The following is a 21,959-nucleotide window of genomic DNA, read 5'->3' on the forward strand; positions in this document are numbered from 1 at the left end:
CCTTGATCTCACAGAGATCCTCTTGCCTCTGCCTCCCAAGTGTTAGGATTAAAGGTGTGCACCACCATGCTTGGCGCTCAAAAGTTTTGAACAATGATTTAACAATCTTGGAAATTACTCTGGTATATAATCTGTCTGACCTTAAGAATATGAATTAGATTTAACCCAATTAGATATTTCTAATAAATTCTTCAATTGCTTAGAATTTAATTCCTCTATTTTCTGTTTGCCCTTGCCCAAGTTTAAAGAACATAATGAGAGAATTGGTTTTCCTTTTCTACACCTTTTCTACACCCACTGCTTTCAGACATAATCTCCTGAGCAAGATGACTCAATTTACACAAAATTATGTCCACTTTTCTCTTTACAATACTGAATTTTAGAAATAGCAATTTAAAATTTAAGATCCTCATCAACAAATAGAATCTTTACTGTTTGCAGGTGCACACTATACTTTCAAAATGGAGCGTATCTTAAAATGTGATTTGTGCAGGAGTCAACTAATATGCATACATAACACAACATGATACTGCCAATACCAGACAAAGGGGGAAAAACCCTAAAGTTAACAGTACTCACCAGAAAATAATAAGTCTTGGATAATTATTAGATTTACGGTCGATTAATTAAATAACAAACACCTTAGCAACACAAACAATGTGTATTAAAATGTCTACTACTATGGCCATCACCCATTTGGTCTTTCATTCAGAAATATAGTTTACTAAGTGTCATGCACTCATTGCTTTCAAGCCATCATTCAGAGGAAACTGTAAGGCACAACTACAACTCCAAGGCTCCTCCACCCCGGTTACTCATAAATAAACCAATATATATCAAGATACACAAGTTTAAATTTGTCTTAAAAACATAAAAAGCCAGCCTTCAGTAACTGATCTTAGAAATAGCTGTTTCTTATCTTGGACGACTGGAGAGCTCTGTTGAACTGTTCCTCCAAATGTAAGGAATAATTACCAAGTATAAATTACTCAGGTTAAGCAGTTTAAGAGTTTCTGGATTAACATCTAGACCCAACTTCCTAAACAATTTCCCTAACGAGGCAAATCTACCACCCAGGAGAGGATGTCTGGATGAGAACCGTTAGGTTCCCAGTCCCACCCTGGCTAGAAGGCTCTCCGAACTCGAGAGGACTCCAGACACAAACAACCGACGCCGTCTCAATCCCGATCAACGGCAGTGCGAGAGAAGGCGGAGAAGACGGGATCAGTCTGCGGCTGGACATGCGTCCAAGACCCCCGGCCCCTCCTCACCAGCTAGAAGCCCCCTACACCGCAACCACCTTCCTCCGCGAGGTCGGCTTCCAGTTCTGGGGTCCGCCGGACATCCGGGACGCACCCCTGACCCGCAGCCTCTGCAGAAGCACCCCCGCCCCCAAGCCCGGCGTCGCCCGCTTGCTTCAACGTGCTTCCGGGGTCTGGAGGAAGAAGGGAGGCGGAAAGGCGAAGCGGGCGGACTGAAGTGGACTGAGGCGGACGGACCTACCCTACTCGGACCTCCAGGGACACGGGAGGTGGGCGGCGCTGCCCGCAGCCGGCTAGCCACTCACCCCTAGCCTCAGGCAAGCTCCTTAGCGACGTCTCTCCTTGCAGATGGCCGCCATCTTGGGACGGAATGTAGGGGAACACGTCATCACGCTGCGTCTCGTGACGATACAAGCGCCCGGAGGTGCGGCCTACGTCAGGTGCCTATCAGCCAATCAAGAGCGAGTACAGCTCTCCAAAAAAAGAAAACTGGCCCGACTAGGCCGTCTCCTCCCCGTCGATCTCCTCCCCGGCCAGTGGCGGCAGCGTGTGGGGAGGGGCCACGCATTAGCTCCTCCTACAGGCCCCGCCCCTCGGCAAAAGGGCCTTTGGGAACAACCGAACCTGTTAACGGAACTTGGAGCCGGGGGCGGAGCCAGGGGCTCCCGTCGCTCAATCAGCGCTCGAAAGTGGGCGAGAGGTAGCCAATCGCAAGCTAAGAACCGCCCTTGCCCTGAGCCGCGCGTCTAATGGCTGAGCCGGACTCTAGCGGAACAGCGGCGGGGCGGGGCGGGGCCGCACTGAGGCGTGCGACGCTTGAGCCAATGAGCGGCGGCGGCAGCGGCCCGGGGGCGGGCTGAGCCGGGTTGGGTCTGGGCGGCCGGGCTGTTTCAGGCCGCCGTCCCGCCCCTCCCGTCCGGCCTTGGTTGAGGCGGACGGTGGGGTCCGGGCCGGAGCGTGGCGCCGCCGTAGCGCGCAGGGGAAGCGGGCAGGTGAGTGCGGGCGGCGGGCTCCCGCGGGCCGAGGGGACGGTGGCGTCGTCGCGCCTGAGACCGGCTCCGGCCGCGCCCGTCGAGGTCCATCCGGCCCACCGCTTCGGGCTCGAGCGGCGGACGGGCTGCGGGGAACGGGGAAGGCCTGCTGGGCTTTTAGGCCGCCGGCCCGGTGCTTCCCTCCGCTCTCGTGGTCCCGGGCTGGCGGCAGGTGCAGGGCGCGGCCTGGGCGCCGCCCTCGCGTGCGGTCCGGGCCCCTTGCGCGTAGGGCGGCGGAGCTGCGTGCGGTCCGGAGCTCACTTCCTTCCTCCCTGCGCGCGGCCGCCTTGAGAGAAGGCTGTGTGGTTCTGAGGTCCTCCCTCTCCACCCCTCTCCCGCCCCGGTACCCGCCGGGGGCCCGGGTAGCGGCCCCCGCGCCTCTCCCTGCACGGCCCGCTTAGAGAGGCGGGCGGAGAAAATAGGTCATCTTTCTTCCCACGCGCCCCTGGCCGCGGTCCACACGCGACGAGCGCGCTACGAGGGAGAAGAATTCTGTGCTTTTGAGTTTACCATTCGGGTTTCAACTCTTCCTTCTCGTGGCCGCAGCCTGGCGATGCAACTCTGCCTCTTCTCCCGGGTTCCTACAATTGGAGAAGGAGCGGATTAGTGACGTGCGCCACTTACTGCGTGGGCTCCCCCCCCCCACCCGCTTCTTGTTCGGATAGGATGTTAGAGCGATTCAGAAGTGTGCACTCGGGGCATGTTATTTTCCTTTTCTAAATCAACGTGGTGGTTTCGAAAGCAGAAACACTTTGGAAGTATATTGACAGTCATTTTGCCTTTCAGAACCTCTGAAGAGTTAAGTTTTTAGGGGTGGATTTGTCATAATTTAACAGAAGCGCACCCAGGAATTACGGCTGATGCAGGCGATCATGCGTTTGAGGTCTGCCTGGGCTGTCTATCAAGACCCGGTCTCAAACAGAAACAAAAACCGGAAGCAGAACATGCTGAAAAGTGTGAATTTTATCGTGTAAGAGAGCCGAGGTGAATGAGCCTAAAGAATACAGCCACATAAAAGCAGGTTTCCTCTCCGTTTTAAAGTTTCAAGGTTCACTGGAACCATGAGGCAGCGTGCATTTGGGCTACTACTACGGAGTCCTGCTTTACAGAGCGGTTTCAAGGGCTGCTCGGATTGATGTTTTGGTGAAATTCCAGCCATTTAGGAATGAGTTTCTCTGGCTTCAGAAAATAGTTTGGAAAGCCAAGTTCTGAAACAGTTACAGAAACCTCCTTCTGGGACTCCAGACAGCCATGGTCTTTGGCCTTCTAACTCCCCTTTCCTCTCTGTCCTCCTTTTTCCTCTTTAGTATGTTACTAATACCTGATTATGAAACGCTAGTCCAATTGGAGGGAAGTGGTTGCTGCTTTTCACCTCTCCTCCAGTTTCTGAAGGTCTCAGAACTGTCTTCCTGGAATCAGATGATGTTGGACTTGAAGATTCAGGCATTTATCTGGCTGGAGCTGTAGGACTGAGAGCTCAGTCTCTGGAAGTGCTCCAGGAGATTGCCACTAAGGAAGAAATGCTGTCAGCTGGGCCTTGTGCATAGCTACCACCAGCACCTCCCGGAGGTTAAGGTTCTGGGAGAGTCTTAGGTTCAAGGCCAGCCAGAACTCATACCCTTTCTCAATAGGGGCTGGGGCTGTAACTGTGGTAGAATGAATGCTTGCTTATTATGCAGGAAGCCCTGAATTTCATCCCCAATACTACCAAACAAAACATCTTTTCTGTGTTGTGCATATGTAGGCCAGACTTAAAGGTGATTAAACCATTGCCTTAGAAGCACCTGGTAATGAGAAAATGTGGAGATTGTACTCAATTTTATTTGTTCTAAAGGACAATCACTAGAAAATTGTTTTTGTCTGTAGCCTACTGATTAATAGTGACAGCACCCTTCTAACATCATGACGATCCCATGTAGAAGAGAGTAATAAAGTTGGCAGGGTCAAAAGCATCTGCAGGAGCATAGGAAGCTCACCATTGAAAGCCAGATTCCAGAGGTTGGCTCCCAGCACAGCCTCTTCAAATGTTGAGTGCTGTATAGCACTCAAATGGTGCCCCCGAGTCTACCTGCACACACCTTCAAGCTCTGAGCTGTCTGTAGGTTACTACAATACCTGTTAAAATGTTAGTGCTCTACAGTTGATTGTTTCATTGTTCCTTTAGGGAGTAATGACAAAAAGAACTCTGTACTGTTCCATTGGGATGAATCTCCTTCCCCCTGAGTATTTTCCATCTGCAGTGGTTGAATCTTTAGTGGAATTGCAGGTAAGGGAGAATGGCTAGCTCTTAGGCTGTGTGAAATGTTGGTAGATGTGTAAGTGAAAGGAACTACTTTCACATCAGTCAGTTTGAGGTTTTCTAAGTTTCTGAGTGTCTCTGTTTCCCTTTCACCAGCTGTTAGAAGAACAGCTAGCAACGCTGTATCTTTGTATGGGTTTGAACTCTTCTATCCAATGTTCTCTTTAGAAACTGGTTACCTGCTCTTGGTTATGGTGCATGGTGCTTCTGCTGGGGTGGGCAAGTTTTCTAGAAAGTGTGTTTCTTTTCCTTGTACCAAAGTCCTAGGAATGGAGGCAATTATGTTGCTCTAAATAAAGGTAGGACTCATTTATTACTGTGGTATTAAATTACTTTAACATAACACTGAATATATTATTCTGCTGTTACTTTGGGAATTGCCAATGACCAAGTATTTGTTTTCTCAATTAGCTTATGTTAATTTTCACCATTACATTTGGACTCACTTTCTATTACTGAAGAATGTTTGAATTTTCTGTGCATTCTTTTTCTTTTGCTACAGTGAGAAAAGTGTTTATCTTCGTTATCAGCATATTTTAGTTTGTATTTAACCACTTAAGATTATTAGCATAGGTACTGGAGAGATGGCTCAGCAGTTAAGAGCACTGGCTGTTCTTGCAGAGGACCTAGGTTCAATTCCCAGCATGTACATGATGTCCAACAACTATCTGTAACTCTGGTTCCGGGGGATCCAGTGCCCTCTTCTGACTTCCTCAGGTATTGCATGATACAGGTACACTTACCTACACGCAGGCAATATACTCCTGCACATTAAAAAAAAAAAAAAAAAAAAAAAAAAGATTATCAGAGGAAGGATTCCTTGCTTTTCAGATTTCCTGGTTTGCGCCTTTTACTATATTTGGCAAAACTGAGTTCTAGACATTGGATTTCCTTTTATCCCTTCATTATCTTGTTCTTAAAATTGAAGTTGTTATTTTGAAATGAAAATATAATTAATCTTGCAATTTTTTTCTCTCCAGGTTAAAAATTCTAACAACCTATTGATTCATTTATGTTACTTATTTTGTGTATGTGTGGTGCTTGTGTGAGCAGGTGGCTGCAGGGGCCAAAAGAGGGCATCAGATCTCTGGGAGCTGTAGTCACAGGCAGTTGTTGAATATAGGTGGTAGGACCTGAACCCTGGTCCTCTGGAAGAGCAGAAAGTGCTCTTAACCACAGAGCCATCTCTTCAACCCCTGTACTTTTCTTTTTTGAATTTATTTTTATTTTTTGTGTATGAGTGTTTTGCCTGCATACATGTAAGTGTACCACATGTATGCAATGCCCTCTGAGGCCAGAAGAGGAAATCTGACACCCACCCCCCACCCCCACCCCGCCAACTGGAATTGTTAGTTGCCATGTGGCGCTGGGAACTGAACTGCAATCCTTTGCAAGAACCACCTGTGTTCTTAATCTCTGAGCCATTTCTCCAGCCCCATTAATGTATTTTTCTATTACAAAGTAGTTGAGACTTGTTTTTTAAAAAACATGTTAATAGCCTTATGAAAAAATAAACCTTAATTAGAAGTAACTGCAATAGTAAAAGTTCTGCTTTTTGTGTTACATTTACTGGTAACCTTAGCTAGAGATTAGCCTCATAGACCCCATTTTCACTTAGAAGTCTCATTTTGGAAATAAAAAAATCATAAACGAATCATAAAACTAGGGGCACAAACTTAAGTACTGACAATTTTCAAGTGAAAAAAATGGAATGAAACAAATAGGTATAAAATTCTAATATCAAAGTTAAGACTTAACATTCTTTCTTTTCTCAGATACTTTCCCAGAAGTTACCTGTCAGTGAGACAAGGCTCATGATGAAGTTAAGATTTCGAAGGGAATCCAAGTGGTTCTGATGACCAAGCCAAAGGCAATGTTTAACCTTTTACAGGCCTCACCTATGAGGACAGAGCCAGAAGAAATGTTTTAAGTGTTTAAGGAAGCCTAAAGCTTGTCTAGACAATTACCATTAATAGATATCTAGAAGATACTTTTATAAATTTTTTTTATTGACAAGTAAAAATTGCATATACCTATATCTCTCAGTAAGTATTCAGTCTTGTAGAGTTATTTACTGTCTGTGATCCTGAATTTCCCTTTTTTATTTTTTGAGGGTCTAGGGATTCTCAGGGCCTGTCAGAGTAAGTGGTGTTTATTCTAGACCTTTTCTAAAAATCCTTTTTACTTTTAGACAGGTCTCCCTATACTGCTTAATGCTGTACTTGAACTTTTGATCCTTCTGCCTCAGCTTCCCAAGTAGCTGGAATGACAGGCTTGTGCCACCACACTTATCCCCCCCCCCATTGCTTGAGACTCTAACTTACAGTCTTCTTGCCTCAGTCTCCCAATAATCACTGTCTGGTTTAAAATTTTTTTGTTGTTGTTTATTTTTATTTTACATGAGTGTATTGCCTGCATGTATGTAAATGCAACCATGTTATGTAGTGCTTGTGGAGATCAGAAAGAGGCATCAGATCCCTTGGACTGGAGTTACCATCATGCTGGTGCTGGGAAGTATGCCTGGGTCCTCTGTAAGAGTTGTCAGTGCTCTTAACCACCGAGCCATCTCTTTAGCCCCATACTTTCTGTTTTTTAAGCTAATAGTTCATTAGGACATGATATGGTCTAAAAAGCTCTTAGAAATAAGAGGCTTTAAAAATTTCAATTTCAGGAGACATGGCTCAGCTGCTAAGGGTACCTGTAGTTCTTTCAGAGGACCTGAGTTCAATTTCCAGTAACTATGTTGGGAGACTTATAACTCTGGCTCCTTGGGGATCTGACCCCTTTGGCTTCCCTGAATGCCTGCACTTAGGCACACCTCCCCCCACCCCCTTCCAAGAGGCACATAATTAAAAATAAATTTTTTTTAATTAAAAAAATTCAATTAAAAAATAGATGTGTCTTCAATGTCAGTAATTTTCTGTTAAGCATAGTTAAGAAGAATTGTAGTTGAAAAGAAGTCTGCTTTTATACTAGAGGATTTTCTAGTGACCAGTGAAGTTCCTCATTTGTTGCTTGTAATAATTGAGTACTGTCATGGTCATCTAATTGGTTTCCGCAGTTTTTTAAGCCATGGCAAGCTGTGACTTTGCAGAGATTGATGTAGAATGGGTGTGACTGAGTGGAAACGCGTTTGGACGTTTTGTTCATGTACCATATTTAACCTGAGGCCCTTCCTGTGTACCTGGACAAATAGTTTTGTCTGTAAAAAAAAAAAAAAAAAAAGCCAGGCAGAAGTCCTTTATGCCTGTATGTTTTTTTATTGAAGAGGAATCTTTTTTTTTTTTTTGTCTTTTTGAAGTAGGGTCTCCCTGTAGCCCCAGCTGTCCTGGAACTCACTATATAGACCAGGCTGGCTTTGAACTCACAGAGATCCGCCTGCCTCTGCCTCCCAAGTGCTGGGACTGCAGGCATGTGCCACCACGCCCGGCTGAGGATGTTATTCTTTTGAGCATCAGAGGTAGTGGTGCACCTTGGTAGTCATCTTCATCGGTTTTGAGCTGCATACTTGGCATATTATTGCTCATCAGTACGTTTGTGGTGGAGATGTACTCATGAGGCTCTGAGGCCAGCTGAGTTTGTCATCTTGCAGATATTAACTCTGCTAATCATCAGCCTTTTCATCTATAAAGGGGGCATAATGATGTCTGTGGTCCCTGATAATGCTCCGATCATGCAGTTACAATGCAGGACCCTTGCCACAGTGCATGGCAAGAATGATGGTTTCAGGAGCCTGGGACTGGACCCTGGAACAGCATAGCAGCACCAGTTATGTTAGCTTGGAAAACTTGGGTGTTTGGTATAGCACATCTGTCTAGCTCTAGATCAGTATATATAGCAAATAGTTTTCTTTGATTGCCACATTAGCCTAAAAGGCTTTGCATTTCGGATGAGACACTCAAGAAATGTGTGAGCAATAAGTGAGTGAATCCTTGGCATGAAGACAACCTGACACAGTCTTAGGAAAATGAGTGGATCTTGAGTTGAGTTCCTGGAAGGCAGGAGTGCCACTGAACTATGCCCTGCTCAGATGCAAATGAAGGGTTTAGCTGTGTTTTAAAGAACTGTTCTCTAGAGTACAATATATCACGTTTGCTCTTATTTGAGAAGTAAGTTTTGGGACATGCTAAACTTGGGAAAAAGAAGACTTTGGGGAGGACAAAGAAGCTGTCTTCACAGGACAGGTCACAGTGCAGGAGTGGCTCACAAAGTAGAAGACTGTGGGCTGCCACTGAGCAAAGAAGGCCGGGACTGTAAGTGGGAAACTTTTGAGTCTGGTCCCAACAATCAGCTTCAGGTTGAACCTTTGTCAGCTAGATGCAAGTCCTCCTCACTTGTCCATTTCATGTATTTTCAGACAAGAATCAGATGGTAGCTAGAAAGCATTTTGGCAGTCAACTGCCATGTGATGTTGGATGCCATTGTTTGAAGCGTGTGGGCCTGAAGATTAGCATAGGTGAGCCCAAAGGTATCGTCCAGTCCCGATGCTCTGCAATTTTAAAATCTAAACTCTGTGCTAGGACTGTAAGTGGCTTGGAGGTATGTCAGCAGTCTACAGCTGTTCTGTCATACTCAGTACATCTTTTAGAAAGATGTAGTCGCAGTGACTATTCATACCTTAGCTTTATAAACTTTTTTTTTTTTTAATAATTGTCTTTAAATAGGCTCATCAAGGTGGATCAACTTTATTTTAAGGAATGGTTCAAATAACAGAACTTAGTGTGTCTGGCACAGCTTATAGAAAAGGTGAAACCAGTTTCAGCATGCCAGCAGCAGGGAGTACTCTGTGCAAAGCAGAAGGCAGACCCTGCCATGACAGAGTCGGGCTCCTACCATGCACACATTGGTCATGTGGTCACCCAGTTCTTTGATGAACCAACCACACCTGCTCATTCAGATGATGTGTTTCAGTGAAGTCTTAGCAGTGAGTCATTTTTGTCAGTGGTTAGTTTGTATCATTCCAGCAAATAAGATTCAGGCTTTTCCCTGAGTGACACAGTCCGTTTCACTTAGACTGCTCTCCTAGTTATGGCTTGGCCTCCTCACCTGCAGGATTTGGACTCCTTCCTTTCATCAGACTTCTCAGTTTCTCAGCACTATCCCTCTCTTTGAGAGTCTGAGGAAAATGTTTGGCATAGTTCTTCAGAGCCACGTCCTTGCACTTAAGGCAGTAAGACCCGGATAGGCAGATGTCGGAGCTGTAGAGCTGTAGGTTGATCTGGGGTTTGTGCCCCTCAGAGTCCTTACGGCCATTCTGACACATCTGTGACATCTGCAAGTGGGGGCACTGTCATTGCAGTTGGTGACTGATGGTTTTGCTTCTACTGCCTGCCAGGGTAGGGGTTGAGAGCAGGAGTCTGTCCAGGCACTGTTGGAGAAGAATCCAGAAGTTGATTTCAGTGTGCTTATAATTTAGTTTACAGCAGCTTGAAACTCTTTTATACGGAAACAGCCAGAGTAGTTTTAAAATATTTGGAATTGTGTAAATTAATGGAAAATTAGCCAACATTTTCGTGGAAAGCAACAAATTTTTTTTGAAGTCTCAAGTTACTGTGCCATATAGATGATAGTCCAAATACTTCTGTTCATAGATCAGAACTTGTATCTGTGTTCATTTTGGTACTTAAGTAGCTTACTGAGTTGAAACTAATTCTCTCTGCTTTCCTTGGCTTCTCCATGCTGTTGCATCTGTGACAACAGTACCTCTGTTGATTAGAGAGCGGAGTGCCAGTTGATGGATGCCAGTCACACTGGTATAAGTTAGTATGATGTGGGCAGCGGTTGGGCCATGCTGCTCGGCAAAGCCAGAGCATGTTTTTGGTAACTGTCAGTTCCAGGTCACCTGGTACCAAGTGAAACCAAGACTGCATCTGCTTGTAGGCGCTGTGTGCAGGAGAGAACATGGCTTGTACAGTTTTCTGTTCGTAGCCCATCCTGCCGTTTGTGTGCTTAATTCTCAGTGTCATGGTCTAAGGAGCCTAATGGCCTGTGGAATATTTAGTGAGGTGGGGAAAGTATACTTCCTCCTCTCAGACATGCCAGGCAGGCTCACCCCCATTGGGTGCATTGACAATTGGGAGCTGAAGTATGTGACCAGTCCCTCCTTCAGGAGCCCAGCTGTAAAGTTGGATCAGTGCAGACTGCATTGAAAAGCAGATGACGCAGTGCCTGAGCTAGGGTCTCCTGGTTAAATTGCCAAGTAAGTACCATTAAAAATGTTTATTTTAGTTGTATTTGGTTCAAAGCAGCATTTTCAGAAGAACTTGTATAAAATACAGCTGCATATCCTTTCCATTTCAGTTATGAATGGAAATAGAAATTTAGGGCTTGGGAAGCCCTGTGTGCCATCATCTGTTCAGTATGTATGAACTGTACTGTGTAAAAGTGAGTTGAGGGGTCTAGCCCCTAGCCCTATCTCCTCGCTAGCCAAGGTCTTCAGAGTGTGACCTGTTTATTCCATTGAGCAGACTGTAATGGGAAATAATTCATTGGTCGAAAGTTGTGGATTGCAGGTGCCTCTGCCCATCAGTCAGCCATTTAACAATTGTGACATTTGTTTTCAAGTCTATTAAAGTTTGCCTTGTCTGTTAGGTGGGGAGATTGTTATTGTTGATGGACTTACTTGGTAGTCTATATGGTGTCAAGGGCCAGACCTTTTAGGGATAACTAGGTGGTGATGAAATGGAGATGTGTGAAACTCTTAACAGACTCCTGGGAATGACATTCTCCATTTACCTGGTAGGCTTTCCTTTGTTCATTTGTCCCAAGTATTTAGATTTTCATTCTTTTGCTCTGCAATTTTGCTTCTCTGACGTTCATACCTGATTTCAGTCTAAACTTTGGGAGAAAATGTCTTTCACACAACCTTATATCGTACAGCTAACATTTATATGAGTGCGTATGTGCATTTAATTATATTTACATGAATATTTAGAATAAATATTGATAATAAGTATTTGGTCTTTATAGGAAGTTGAGGAATGTCTAATAGTTGGCTTTCTAAGCCCCTACAGAGAGTATTAAGGATATGCGTGGCCCTGCTTGACTGCTTTGTTTCTTAACCTAGCCCCCAAGTCAGCTGAAATCACAATGAAAATGAGCTGCTGTGTTTAGGACAGTTTTGAGTCTTAGATGTGAAGAGCAGGTAGTTGTTCAAATTCATGAGGTTGAGGAAACCAATCCGCATAGATCTGTTGTTGTTGTTGTTAGTGAAAAATGACAAGGATGAGTTTAGGAAAGCATTCATACTGACTTTGAGAGTTTAGTCATTCTTCCTAAACTCTACTTTATTCCTTGTCCTTTCTTCAGTTACTTGGGTATTTTAGGAACTGCCCATGCTGCTTTGCTTTGCATATGAGTCTTGGTTCTCCAGCCTCAGACCTGGCTTTCTCTAATTTTGTTGTCTTTCACGTGCAGCATTGCCTAGGCAGGGAGACACCAGAGAGCTTGTTTATTCCAAGCGCCCTATGTGTAGAGTCATCTGGTATGCTGCAGCTGATCCAGGACTTCAGGTTTGGGTCTGCTGCTTGGTGGTTCTGGTCTCTTGGCCAAGTCACAGCCTTCTCTAAGCCTCCTAACGACTGGAGTCATCACCAGTGGCCTTAGTGGGCTCTGCTGAGCACATGTGAGACATGGGCAGATACTGGTGGCACTGGTAACAAGTGCTTGCTGAGCTTTAAGCTGTGCTTGGCTGTAGCTCTTGCTTTAGTACTAGAACAGTGTCCTGCTTTGCTCCTTCAAAGAGACTAAAAACACTCAAATTTGTGATTTTTTTTTTGTTATTTAATACCTACCCTAAATAGGCCTTTGTGTATATGAAATACAGATTTACAAAAGAAACCCTCTTAATCTCCAACCCTTGTACAATGGCCAACCTTTGTATCTCCCTTCTTAGTTTTACTTTTAAGAGTTATCCTACTTCTTTAAGAGAACTTAATAGTTTCTCATTCCTACTACTTGTTGAAGTGTCCCTGTAAAAAGCCCTGTGGAAGATTTATTGAGAGGTGATGGACCATGAGGGCTGTAATCAGTGGATTCAGTGTGCAGGGCCTAAGAACTCTGAGAGCTTCCAAGGCTGAAGAGCTCTGGAAACTAGCCTTTGGGTGGAACATTTTTAAGAGATAGGCCAACTTGGAATCCTGAGCTCCAGGATGTGCTCTGTGGGGACTGGGATAGTTATCCCCCTTCCTTTCCTTAAGTGAAGATGCTTCCTATGTAAACTGGGGCTGGGTCTACATCACCGTGGGAGGGAAATAGTTCAGAGAGACTTCAAAGAGACCAAATTCCAAGGTAAACCAAGTCTTTAGCATCTGTTAATAACCTGTTTGAATCTTTCTCACTGACTTTCATAGGAGTGAGGGCTGCAAGGAAGAGCTTAAGATTTCCCCTAAGGCCACTGGGGACAGTTTGGCAGGGCCTCAAAGTATGTGGGACACTGCCAGGGGAAGACCAGGACCTAGACAAGACTACATTCCATAACACAAGCAAACCCATGCATGGTGCTGAGTAGTGTAGATCATAAAGTGAATCCAAGCAGATAGAGTGGGGTGAAGCCATTCACCCTGAGAGCCTCTGTTATTGCTGGCCCATAAAGTGCCTAGCATGAAGCTAGGTTTAAGCAGCAGTCAGGGAGGAGCTTGGTTAGGGAGATACATAGACTGTCATTCTCAGGTGTAAACTAGGTGGTCACTTGTCGGGATGTGGTATGGTGCATTCAGTATTTTACTCCCTTGGTTTGGAAGACCTTTTAAAACCTTTTGACCCCTGAAATGCCGTGTACTTTGTATATAAACAGAGGTAGTTTGGGAGTAGTGTGAGTTCAAATTCTAGCTTAAGCCTCTTTTCTGATGGGTGACTTTGGACAGAGAAAGGGCATGATCACATGATGAGCTGATGTTCATCCGGTGCCTGGCAGAGGGCACACAGGAATGCAAGCAGCTGCTGTGGCTGCTTCAGTCAGCGGAGGTGGCCTAGCACTAGGGAGGACGAGAGGTGAGGGAAGAGGATCTTGGGAGTAAAGCCTGTTTACAGCCTTGGCATTCACCATACCACCTGGTTCAGAGCAGCGTGCCCTTCATATTGGGTAAGGGAAGGGTCCAGAAGCTCCTCATCAAAGTGCTGATCCTGAGTTGCTAAGAAAGCACACAGGACTTCAGGTATTGACAATAGGGTGAAGCCACAGGCCAGTTGTAGGCACCAGCAGTGTGCTTCTGCAGTTCTGCCTGCCAGGCCAGTCCAGGCTATATTTGGAAGTGTGATTAAAGTCTTCATTACCAGGCTCCTTGGTGGCTTTCATTTCTTTAGGCTGAGTTCTGTGGCTCTCCACTAAGGTACCCTTACTGGTTTTCAGGCCTGGTTTTCAGAGAAAGACATGGCACTCTTGTTTTTAGCCAGTGGGGATAATGATAGAGAGGGAGCTGTCTTCTTTTGAGACAGCTTCAGTACTGGATGAGGTACTTAAGCTGTTGTTTCTCCTGCCCCTCATCCATGTCTTTCTGCTTTTGATCACAAAGTAACTAATTACTTCTTGTTTTGCAACAATTGTAACTGTTTCTACTGGTGTCCTTTTATCCAAGGATAACTGACACAGAGTATTTCACACTGTTTCACAAGGTCCAAGGTCCAAGACATACTATTTTCTTCATTAGGAGAAGATAGACATCTTAGTAAAGAGTGCTTTTTTTCCTATTTTAGCATGTCCCTCATTTGTCTGTATTGAGTGAATGAAGTCGGTGGAGAGTATGCATTCTAAACCTTTTGTCCTGCTACAGTTCTCTATGCTAAGTAGTCATTTCAATTCTTTGCTTTTTTTTGGTCTGCCTATTGAACTGAGGCCATGTCCTCCACCACTGGACTATATCCCCATTCCTCCCCCACCCAGTATTTCTTTCTATAATAACCAGATGGACCAAAGTAGGCCTTTGGTTCTCCTTTGAGATGGTATAAGATGCCATCTGTGGAGGACACCTCTGGAGTGGCTTGGCTGGACATGTGCCTCTGTCTTCTGGGCTGCTTTCCTCCAGAGGGTTGGTGCTGTATTCACTGGCACATGTCCCTGTCCATACAGCTAGTAGCTTACCCTCCCCACAGGACTTGTCTCTTCACTGCCTCACCTCACTGCTAGCTACTCTTGTTCCCAGCCTTTCAATCACCTGATCCCTGCTTCCTGTGGGACTTGTTAGGAAACATTTTCAGTAAGTGTCAGCTTCTAGAGGTCTTTACCCAGAATGCCATGGTTATGTTCTTTGTTGAATTAACTCTCATTTGTTTATGAAATGTTGTAGTCATTTCTCACGTGTCTTTATGATACAAGACTCATGGTGGTTGAAGTGCCAGACTGGAAGTTGATAGAGACTTCATGCAAGCCCAGGGTCTGCCATGGCCTTCCTGTGAAGCCTGGGCAAGGCATTTTTGATTTCCAGAACAGAATGTGGGAACTAGATTAATGTCTTCGGTGTTGTCTGGAAAGTCTAACTTGTCACTTCTAGTATCCATCAGTTACTTCTCTGTTTCTGTGAAGGAACACCATGACCAAAGCGACTTATTGAAGGAAGAGTTATTTGGCTTATGGTTCCAGAGTGAGTCCATAATGGTGGGGGAGGCCTGGCAGAGCAGAAAGCCGAGTGATCACATATTCAAGTAGACACAGGAAGCAGCGCGAGACTAGAAGTCTGGCAAGGCTTAAGAATTTTCTATCCTCCCCCTTCCCCCACTGATATGCTCCAGCAAGGCTGTACCTCCTAAAACCTCCTAAACCAGCATCAGCAACTGGGGACAAAATGTCCAAATACTGGGATCCTATGGGGAATGTTCTCATTCAAATCTCCTCATTCTACTCCTTGGCCCTCATAGGCTCATGACCATATAAAATGCAAAATGCATTTGGTTTACCTTCAGAATTTACCAGGCTTAATGCTTTTCAAAAGTCCAAAGTCTCTTCTGAGACTCAAGGCAGTCTCTAAACTGAGCTTCTGTAAAATCAAAAGACAAATCTACAATGGAACTGTATACACAGTCCCATTTCTAAAGGAAGAAATGGAGGCATACTGAAGAAATAGCTGGACCAGAAGACCAAAAACCAGCAGGCCAAGCACCAAATCCAATAGCCCCATTTCATACTTCTGGGACTTTACTTCCAAAAGGGCTTAGATGGCTCAGCTCTTTCAGCTTTGCTGTTTGTAGCATACATCTCTCTCTTGGGCTGGGACCATTTCCTGTACGCCGCTCTCCTTAGCAGATGTCTCACAGCTCCAGCATCTCCAGCATCTTGAATTCTCCACTATCAACCAGGCTTCACCTTCACAGCTTCATGAAATGGCCTATCAGGGCCTTTTTTTATGCAGGGACGCCCCTGATGCATGCTCCCAGACTTGGAGGCTCTCTGAAACTGCCGAGGAAGAACTCATAACCCCTAGCTCTTGCATCTTTCCTGCCTCTAAAGCCAGCACAGCGTGAATAACAGTGCTATTTGCTTTATCCCATTACAGCAGCTTTTGTGGGTTGCAGTTATCTAGGGAAAAAGTTCCTTAGGCTTTTTGCTTTTATTAGGAAGCTTATGTGGGTGGGTCTTGCCCTGAGGGTACGTTTTTTCAGTTTTTAAATGCAAATCAGGAGGCCTCTCCTTAGGCTCTACTCTTATCACAGAGACCCTCTCCTTTAGCACATGCCTTATTTTCAATTTCCTCATGTCCTTTTTCTCTCCAAACAGGACATTATGCGTTTCTTTCTGCCCTTTCTTGCTCTTTTTTATTGTAGATCTCCATAATATTCACCATTAGTAACCATGCCACCAAGGGCTAGAGAGATGGCTCAGCTGTTAAGAGCACTGACTGCTCTTGCAGAGGACCTGGGTTCAAATCCCAGCACCCACATGGTGGCTAACAACCAGTTCCAGGGGATCCGAAGCCCTCTTCTCACCACCGAGGGCATTGCAGGACACAGGTGCACTTGCATACACATAAAATTCAAATAAATAAAAATTTTATATGTGTATATATATAATTATATATATGCCACCATTTCTGTGTTGGGCTGTCTTGAAATTTCTTCTACCAAAGAAATTAGTCAATTACTTTCAACTTAGCCTCAGGTAAGATCTTAGGCTATGGGGCAGACTGCAGCTAGACTCTGCCAAAATATCCCAGTTACTGTTTAAGTCCTTATTTCCCTCTGGAACTACACTGTTCTCAGCACTATCTGCCAGGCTCCTACCAGAACGGCCTGTGTTAACCTCTACTTACAGCTTTCAACCACTCTTCTAGTCCACAGCTTCCAAAGTCCTCCCTATTTCTCCAAAAACCCACATGGTCAGGCTTTTTACAACAGCCCGCTTTCTATACCAGTTTCTGTATCAGTTACCTTACTGTTGCTGGGGATAAACACCATGACCAAGGCAACTTACAGAAGGAAGAGTATTGGCTCCAGGGAGTCCATAACGGCAGAGGAGGCATGGCGGAGCAGAAGGCTGAGCAGTCACATCTTCAAGCAGGCACAGGAAGCAGCGCAAGACTGGAAGTCTTTCAAGGCTTAAGAACTCTCAAAGCCCACCTCCAGCGTTGTGCTTCCTCCAGCAAAGCCGTACACCCTAAAGCCTCCCAAACAGTACCAGCAGCTGGGGACAAAATGCCCAAATACTTGTCTTGTGGGAGACATTTTCATTCAAACCACCACACAGTATGTTATACTGCTAGTGCGAAGTGATTGAGGTATGGTGGTAGAGGCTCTGGTAATCTGACCTTAGCATACTGTGTGTGTGTCTGTCATGTACATCAGCATTGTCCCCTCAGTACCATGGAGTAAACATACCAGGGTGTTTAAAATGTAAAACTAAGATGTACAGCTAAACAGTTAGAGGTGAAAGGAGTGCCCTTTTCTTCTGGAGACTGCTTTGCAGGGTTTTTCCTGTTTTCAGAGGCTTTGGGTTTCTTACACTTCCCTTTTCTCAAGATGTTGCGCGTGTGAGGTAAGATTTCACATTGCAAGGTAGAGACACTGCAGCACCACGTCTTGTTACTTGATTTTGTTCTTTGATGGTTTAACTTTTTTTTTCTTTTTTTCTCTCTTCTTTGTAGTCAGAAAATGGGTAAGAAGAGTCGAGTGAAAACTCAGAAATCAGGCACTGGGGCTACAGCCACTGTGTCACCGAAGGAAATCTTGAACCTGACCAGTGAGCTTTTGCAGAGTAAGTACCCCTCGCTGTCCTTGCCACACAAGGTGGCAGTGTCTGTCTCTCCCCTGCATGTTCAGCCCTGAGTGTGGAGGGAGCTCTGTGAGACAGCATCCTGCATCAGACTAGCTTCTGTTCTGCTCCTGACTTAGTAGCCATGTGCCCTGGGAAGTTACAGAACTTCCTTATTCTCTGCCCCTCTATAAAGACCAAGGTCTTGGTGCTTGTCAGGGGCTTGTTGTGAAGCTTCTGTATCCCAGCCATGGATCATGATGCTCTCCAGAGACCCATGAATAAGAACAAGCTCCATGGATTTTAGCAGTGTGGCCTTGTGTAAAGTACTGAGGCTCGGCGTTTCCATCAGTAAACTCAGATCATTTTCTCTAGCCCTTTGATGAGGACTTCAAGAGATTTAGCATGTAAAGATGTATTACAGAGGTGAGCCCCAGGCAAGTCCAGCATGCCTCACGGGAAGAGCCCTTGTAGAGTGGCTCACCTTTTAGTCTCAGTGATTACATGAGTTTTTCTGGTTTTCACATGAAATCTAAGAGTTCTTGGTTTGAGATGAAATATCTTATGTGCCTGTACTTGCTTTTTTATTTTTTAATATTTTGTTATTTTTATTTTATGTGTATGAGTGTATTGCCTGCCTGTGTGTAAGTGCACCCATGTTGTGCAGTACGCTCAGAGGTCAGAAGAGGGAGTTGGGTTCCCTGGAACTGGCGTTACAGATGGTTGTTGCTAGCATGTGGGTGCTGGAATTTGAACCCAGGTCTTCTGCAGGAACAGCCAGTGCTCTTAACCATCTCTCCAGCCCTATACTTGCTTTTTTAAGATAATATATTTTGATAACTCTTGAACTGTAAGTTAAAACTGGTGCCACAGATGTTTTAGACTTAGCCATGATCACGGTGTTGACCTTTGTCCCTTATATTTAGTTTATGTGACAGCTAAATCTCATAAAAATATAGCTTTTCCTCCCTCAGAGAGCTGACAGCAGGCAGGCCACAGTCAGGTCCTTCCCTGGGTGCTTCCAAGTGGCCTCCACAGGGCTCTGCTACCCCTACCATTCTCCACCTATGCCCCTCTCTTCTTTAACATGCTGGCAGCTTTCAGCTCTGGCTCCTGTTTTTGCTGTTGTACTCCAGGGCCTCGGTGCTTGGTGAGGGAAGAATGAAGTCTGACTGGTTAACCTTAAAAGTTGGGAGTCAGCACATAACCAGGTCATGTTAATTATTTGCCACACGTTCTCTTTTCTTTAGCACAGGGGTAATAGGTTTGGCAGGAGCATGGGAAGGAGACTGTCTTGAAACTGGTATAATATTTAATAAGGCAGTGCTGCCAGCAGGCTGGCTGCTCGTGTGTGGCCTTCCAAGATGGCATCCCGGTCGAGGGGGTTGGTTTTGTAGAACAGGTTCTTCAGAAGAACGGTACCTGTTCTTTTAGCAGTGACTACGCCATCTCTTTTGTAACTCCCTCAGAATGCTTAACATAGTGCACACAAGGATGTGAAATGTTTGTCAACTAATTGACTTTATGTCCAGGTAGCTAGTTTCCTTAGAGAGCCATTGTTCTCAGTGGAAAGATAAACACGCTTTTAGTATTACCTTCTCTTTGCAATCTTGAAGAATTTAGGGAAACATTTTACATTTTAGCTTAACTTTTAGATTTTACCCATTTAAAGTGTATTCTGAGGAGTTATTAGAACAGTTGGGGAATGCACACAGGGGCATCCTTGGGTTTCAGAGGGTTTGCATGCTTTGAAAACTATCCTTCCACTCTGTGTGCCACACATACATTATCATGGCAGCAGTAGCTCTGTTCTGTGAACATGAGCCAACAACAGTTTCAGAACTGTCCTGCTGCAGGCAGTGGGTTAAGCTGGAGAGGAGCATTTCATGCAGTGACTTTCATGTTACAGAATGCAGCAGTCCTGCACCTGGCCCAGGGAAAGAGTGGGAAGAATATGTGCAGATCCGGTCTCTGGTTGAGAAAATACGAAAAAAGCAAAAAGGTAAAGCTGTTGGAACAGTGCTCCTGTTTTAATGGCATCACATAGCAGTACAGCACGGTTAGACGTCTACTGAGAGTCTCCGGTCATGTGCTTGTCTCTCCAAAGGCTCGTATAGACGGACTGGAAGGAGACTGCTGCTGAGAGAAAAGAGCCTGCGCAGGAGAGACTGTATCTGGGGCTAAGAGGACATAGCTGTTACCTTTACTTTATGAAACACACATTTAAACTTGTTTGCATGCCGTCTTTTGTTGGCATTTTATAACTGTATATAACAGTTTGTGGACAGTATGGACAGACTGGTTGATCAGTATCTGGTTTGTGATTAAATCCAGCCCATCTTTGGGGGTTTTTGAGGCAGGCTCTTGTTATGTAGCTCTTGCACTTGTGACAATCCTCTTGCTTCAGCCTTCTGAGTGCTGGGATTATAGGCGTGTGTCACCATACCCCTTTCCAGCCCATCTTGATTAAGAGATAGTTACGTTTCTTGAGCAGTGTGGGGTTTCTTTTTGGGTAAGGGGGTGTTGAGGACTGAACCCAGGGTGCATGTTGGGCAAGCTCTCCACCACTGAACTACACAGTACCTCTTAAGCTGGGACAGTGTGTATTTAGAAACTACCTTAATTATTCTCAGCCAAGCTGGCAAAAGGACTGACAGTTTGAAAAAACCTACTCAGTACAACTATTGTCTTTGTTCTGTAAGGCATAAAAAGTAAAGATTGATGTGCACAGCCACACGAAAGGTAGCAGAAAACATAGCAAGGAAAGCGGACGGCAAAAGATGAGAGAAACCTTCCACGGAGTCTGGAGAAGGTTGTTTTCTGTCTGCCGTCTTAATAGTTCTGTTCTCTTTACATACCCATGCAGCTACAGTCTTTAGCTTAGATGGACTCAGACTCCCGGGTGGTGAGCAGGTTCCTTTCTAATTTGTGTACTTGGTCTAAATGATGCATTGTGTTAATCATCTCCTGCCAAATAGTTCGCCAAAAGTCTGTATATCCCAAATTTCTCTTCTGAGTAGATGAGAAATTTAGGCTGGCACTTTTAGGCTGGCACCAAAGTTAGTGCATAGACTGAATGAAGAGAGGGTAATTCCGTCTAACACTCTCCCCAGCTTGAGACATTTGTCTCCTTAGCAGTGTCTTTGTATATTTGGCATAATGTAGGAAGTGTGCCAGGCAGCTTTACAGGATGGTGAAATAGGTTAAATTCCATGCCCATTTCCTCATGTTAATAACATACCTGTTGGTCCCCACTTTCTTGGAATGTGGTGGTTTTTACCTTTTTGAATGTTTCAAACATGCTGGGAAGTCCAAAAAATAATTGAACTGGTACCTGAGAGTGTGCGACCCAGATGGAGCACCATGTCACAGTTGTACTGGTTCAGGTCCTTTGCTTCTCTCCCACCTGCTCATCTCCCACCTCCACCTTTCTTTGTATTTGGTTTTAAGAAATGAGATCTACCAGGTAGAGCCGAAGCCCCACACTGCTGTGTCCTTCCAGTCCTCCTCTCTTTCAGAGGTGTGTGTTTGTCTTTACCAAGAGTGCTTTTCTACTCCAGGGACAACTCATGCAAGTATAATACAAACAGCCATATATGGTTGTAATTAATCCTTTAAAAATGTACATAAATGCTATCAGACATGACTCGAGTTTTTAAGAAAACACAGTGTCATATTTTGTGTTTTATTTGTGTTGATACCTACAGATCACACTCGTTTAAATTGTTGCAGTTCTGTATGGAAGCTGCATTTTATGCTCTTAGCTTCGGGGCTGCTCTCTCTCACCCAGACCTCCAGTGTACATGGACAAGCTGCTGACTTTGTTCTAGTGGAGTTTTTAAGGCCATTGTGACTAGGAGAGGTTGCATGTTAAACTTTGAGGGAAAAGCTCCTCTGTGGTGGTAACTAAGCCCCAGTTATGGTGACCAAAGGTTTTCTCTCTTGACCATTGATATTCCTTAATAGTAGTACCTCATGTTCAATGTTCCTGTCACCCAGTACCAGGACATATTTCTTTGTGACTGATGAGAGTAAGGGATTTTAATTACCTTTCCTGAAACTTGTGTATGTACCATGACTGTCCTGGTTAATTTTGATTATTTCGAGATAGGAGTGTTAAGACTAGACCCAGTGTGAGCTGTGCTCTGCTTTTATGTTTGTTTTATATGTGTTCTAAAAGTAGCTCTTGT

General features: G+C 44.8%; 2 protein-coding genes across 2 annotated transcripts in view; one reads left to right on the plus strand and one right to left on the minus strand.

Annotated features, from left to right (window-relative positions):
* Positions 1-1,681, minus strand: part of Ccnk (cyclin K) — a 33,203-nt gene extending 31,522 nt beyond the window's left edge. Inside the window, exon 1 of the mRNA XM_029559872.1 lies at positions 1,568-1,681. The gene's annotated coding sequence lies outside the window, so the exon portion shown is untranslated. The remainder of the gene's footprint in view (positions 1-1,567) is intronic.
* Positions 1,682-2,156: 475 nt separating this feature from the next.
* The window catches only part of Setd3 (SET domain containing 3, actin histidine methyltransferase), a 71,900-nt gene continuing 52,097 nt past the window's right edge, over positions 2,157-21,959 (plus strand). The window contains exons 1-3 of the mRNA XM_008825640.3: positions 2,157-2,254; positions 17,663-17,772; positions 19,679-19,771. Of these exons, the coding sequence (XP_008823862.1) occupies positions 17,670-17,772; positions 19,679-19,771 (196 nt within the window). The 5' untranslated portion in view covers positions 2,157-2,254; positions 17,663-17,669. The remainder of the gene's footprint in view (positions 2,255-17,662; positions 17,773-19,678; positions 19,772-21,959) is intronic.

Source organism: Nannospalax galili, unplaced genomic scaffold, assembly GCF_000622305.1.
Source record: "Nannospalax galili isolate Female #2095 unplaced genomic scaffold, S.galili_v1.0 scaffold188, whole genome shotgun sequence".
NCBI lineage: Eukaryota > Metazoa > Chordata > Mammalia > Rodentia > Spalacidae > Nannospalax > Nannospalax galili.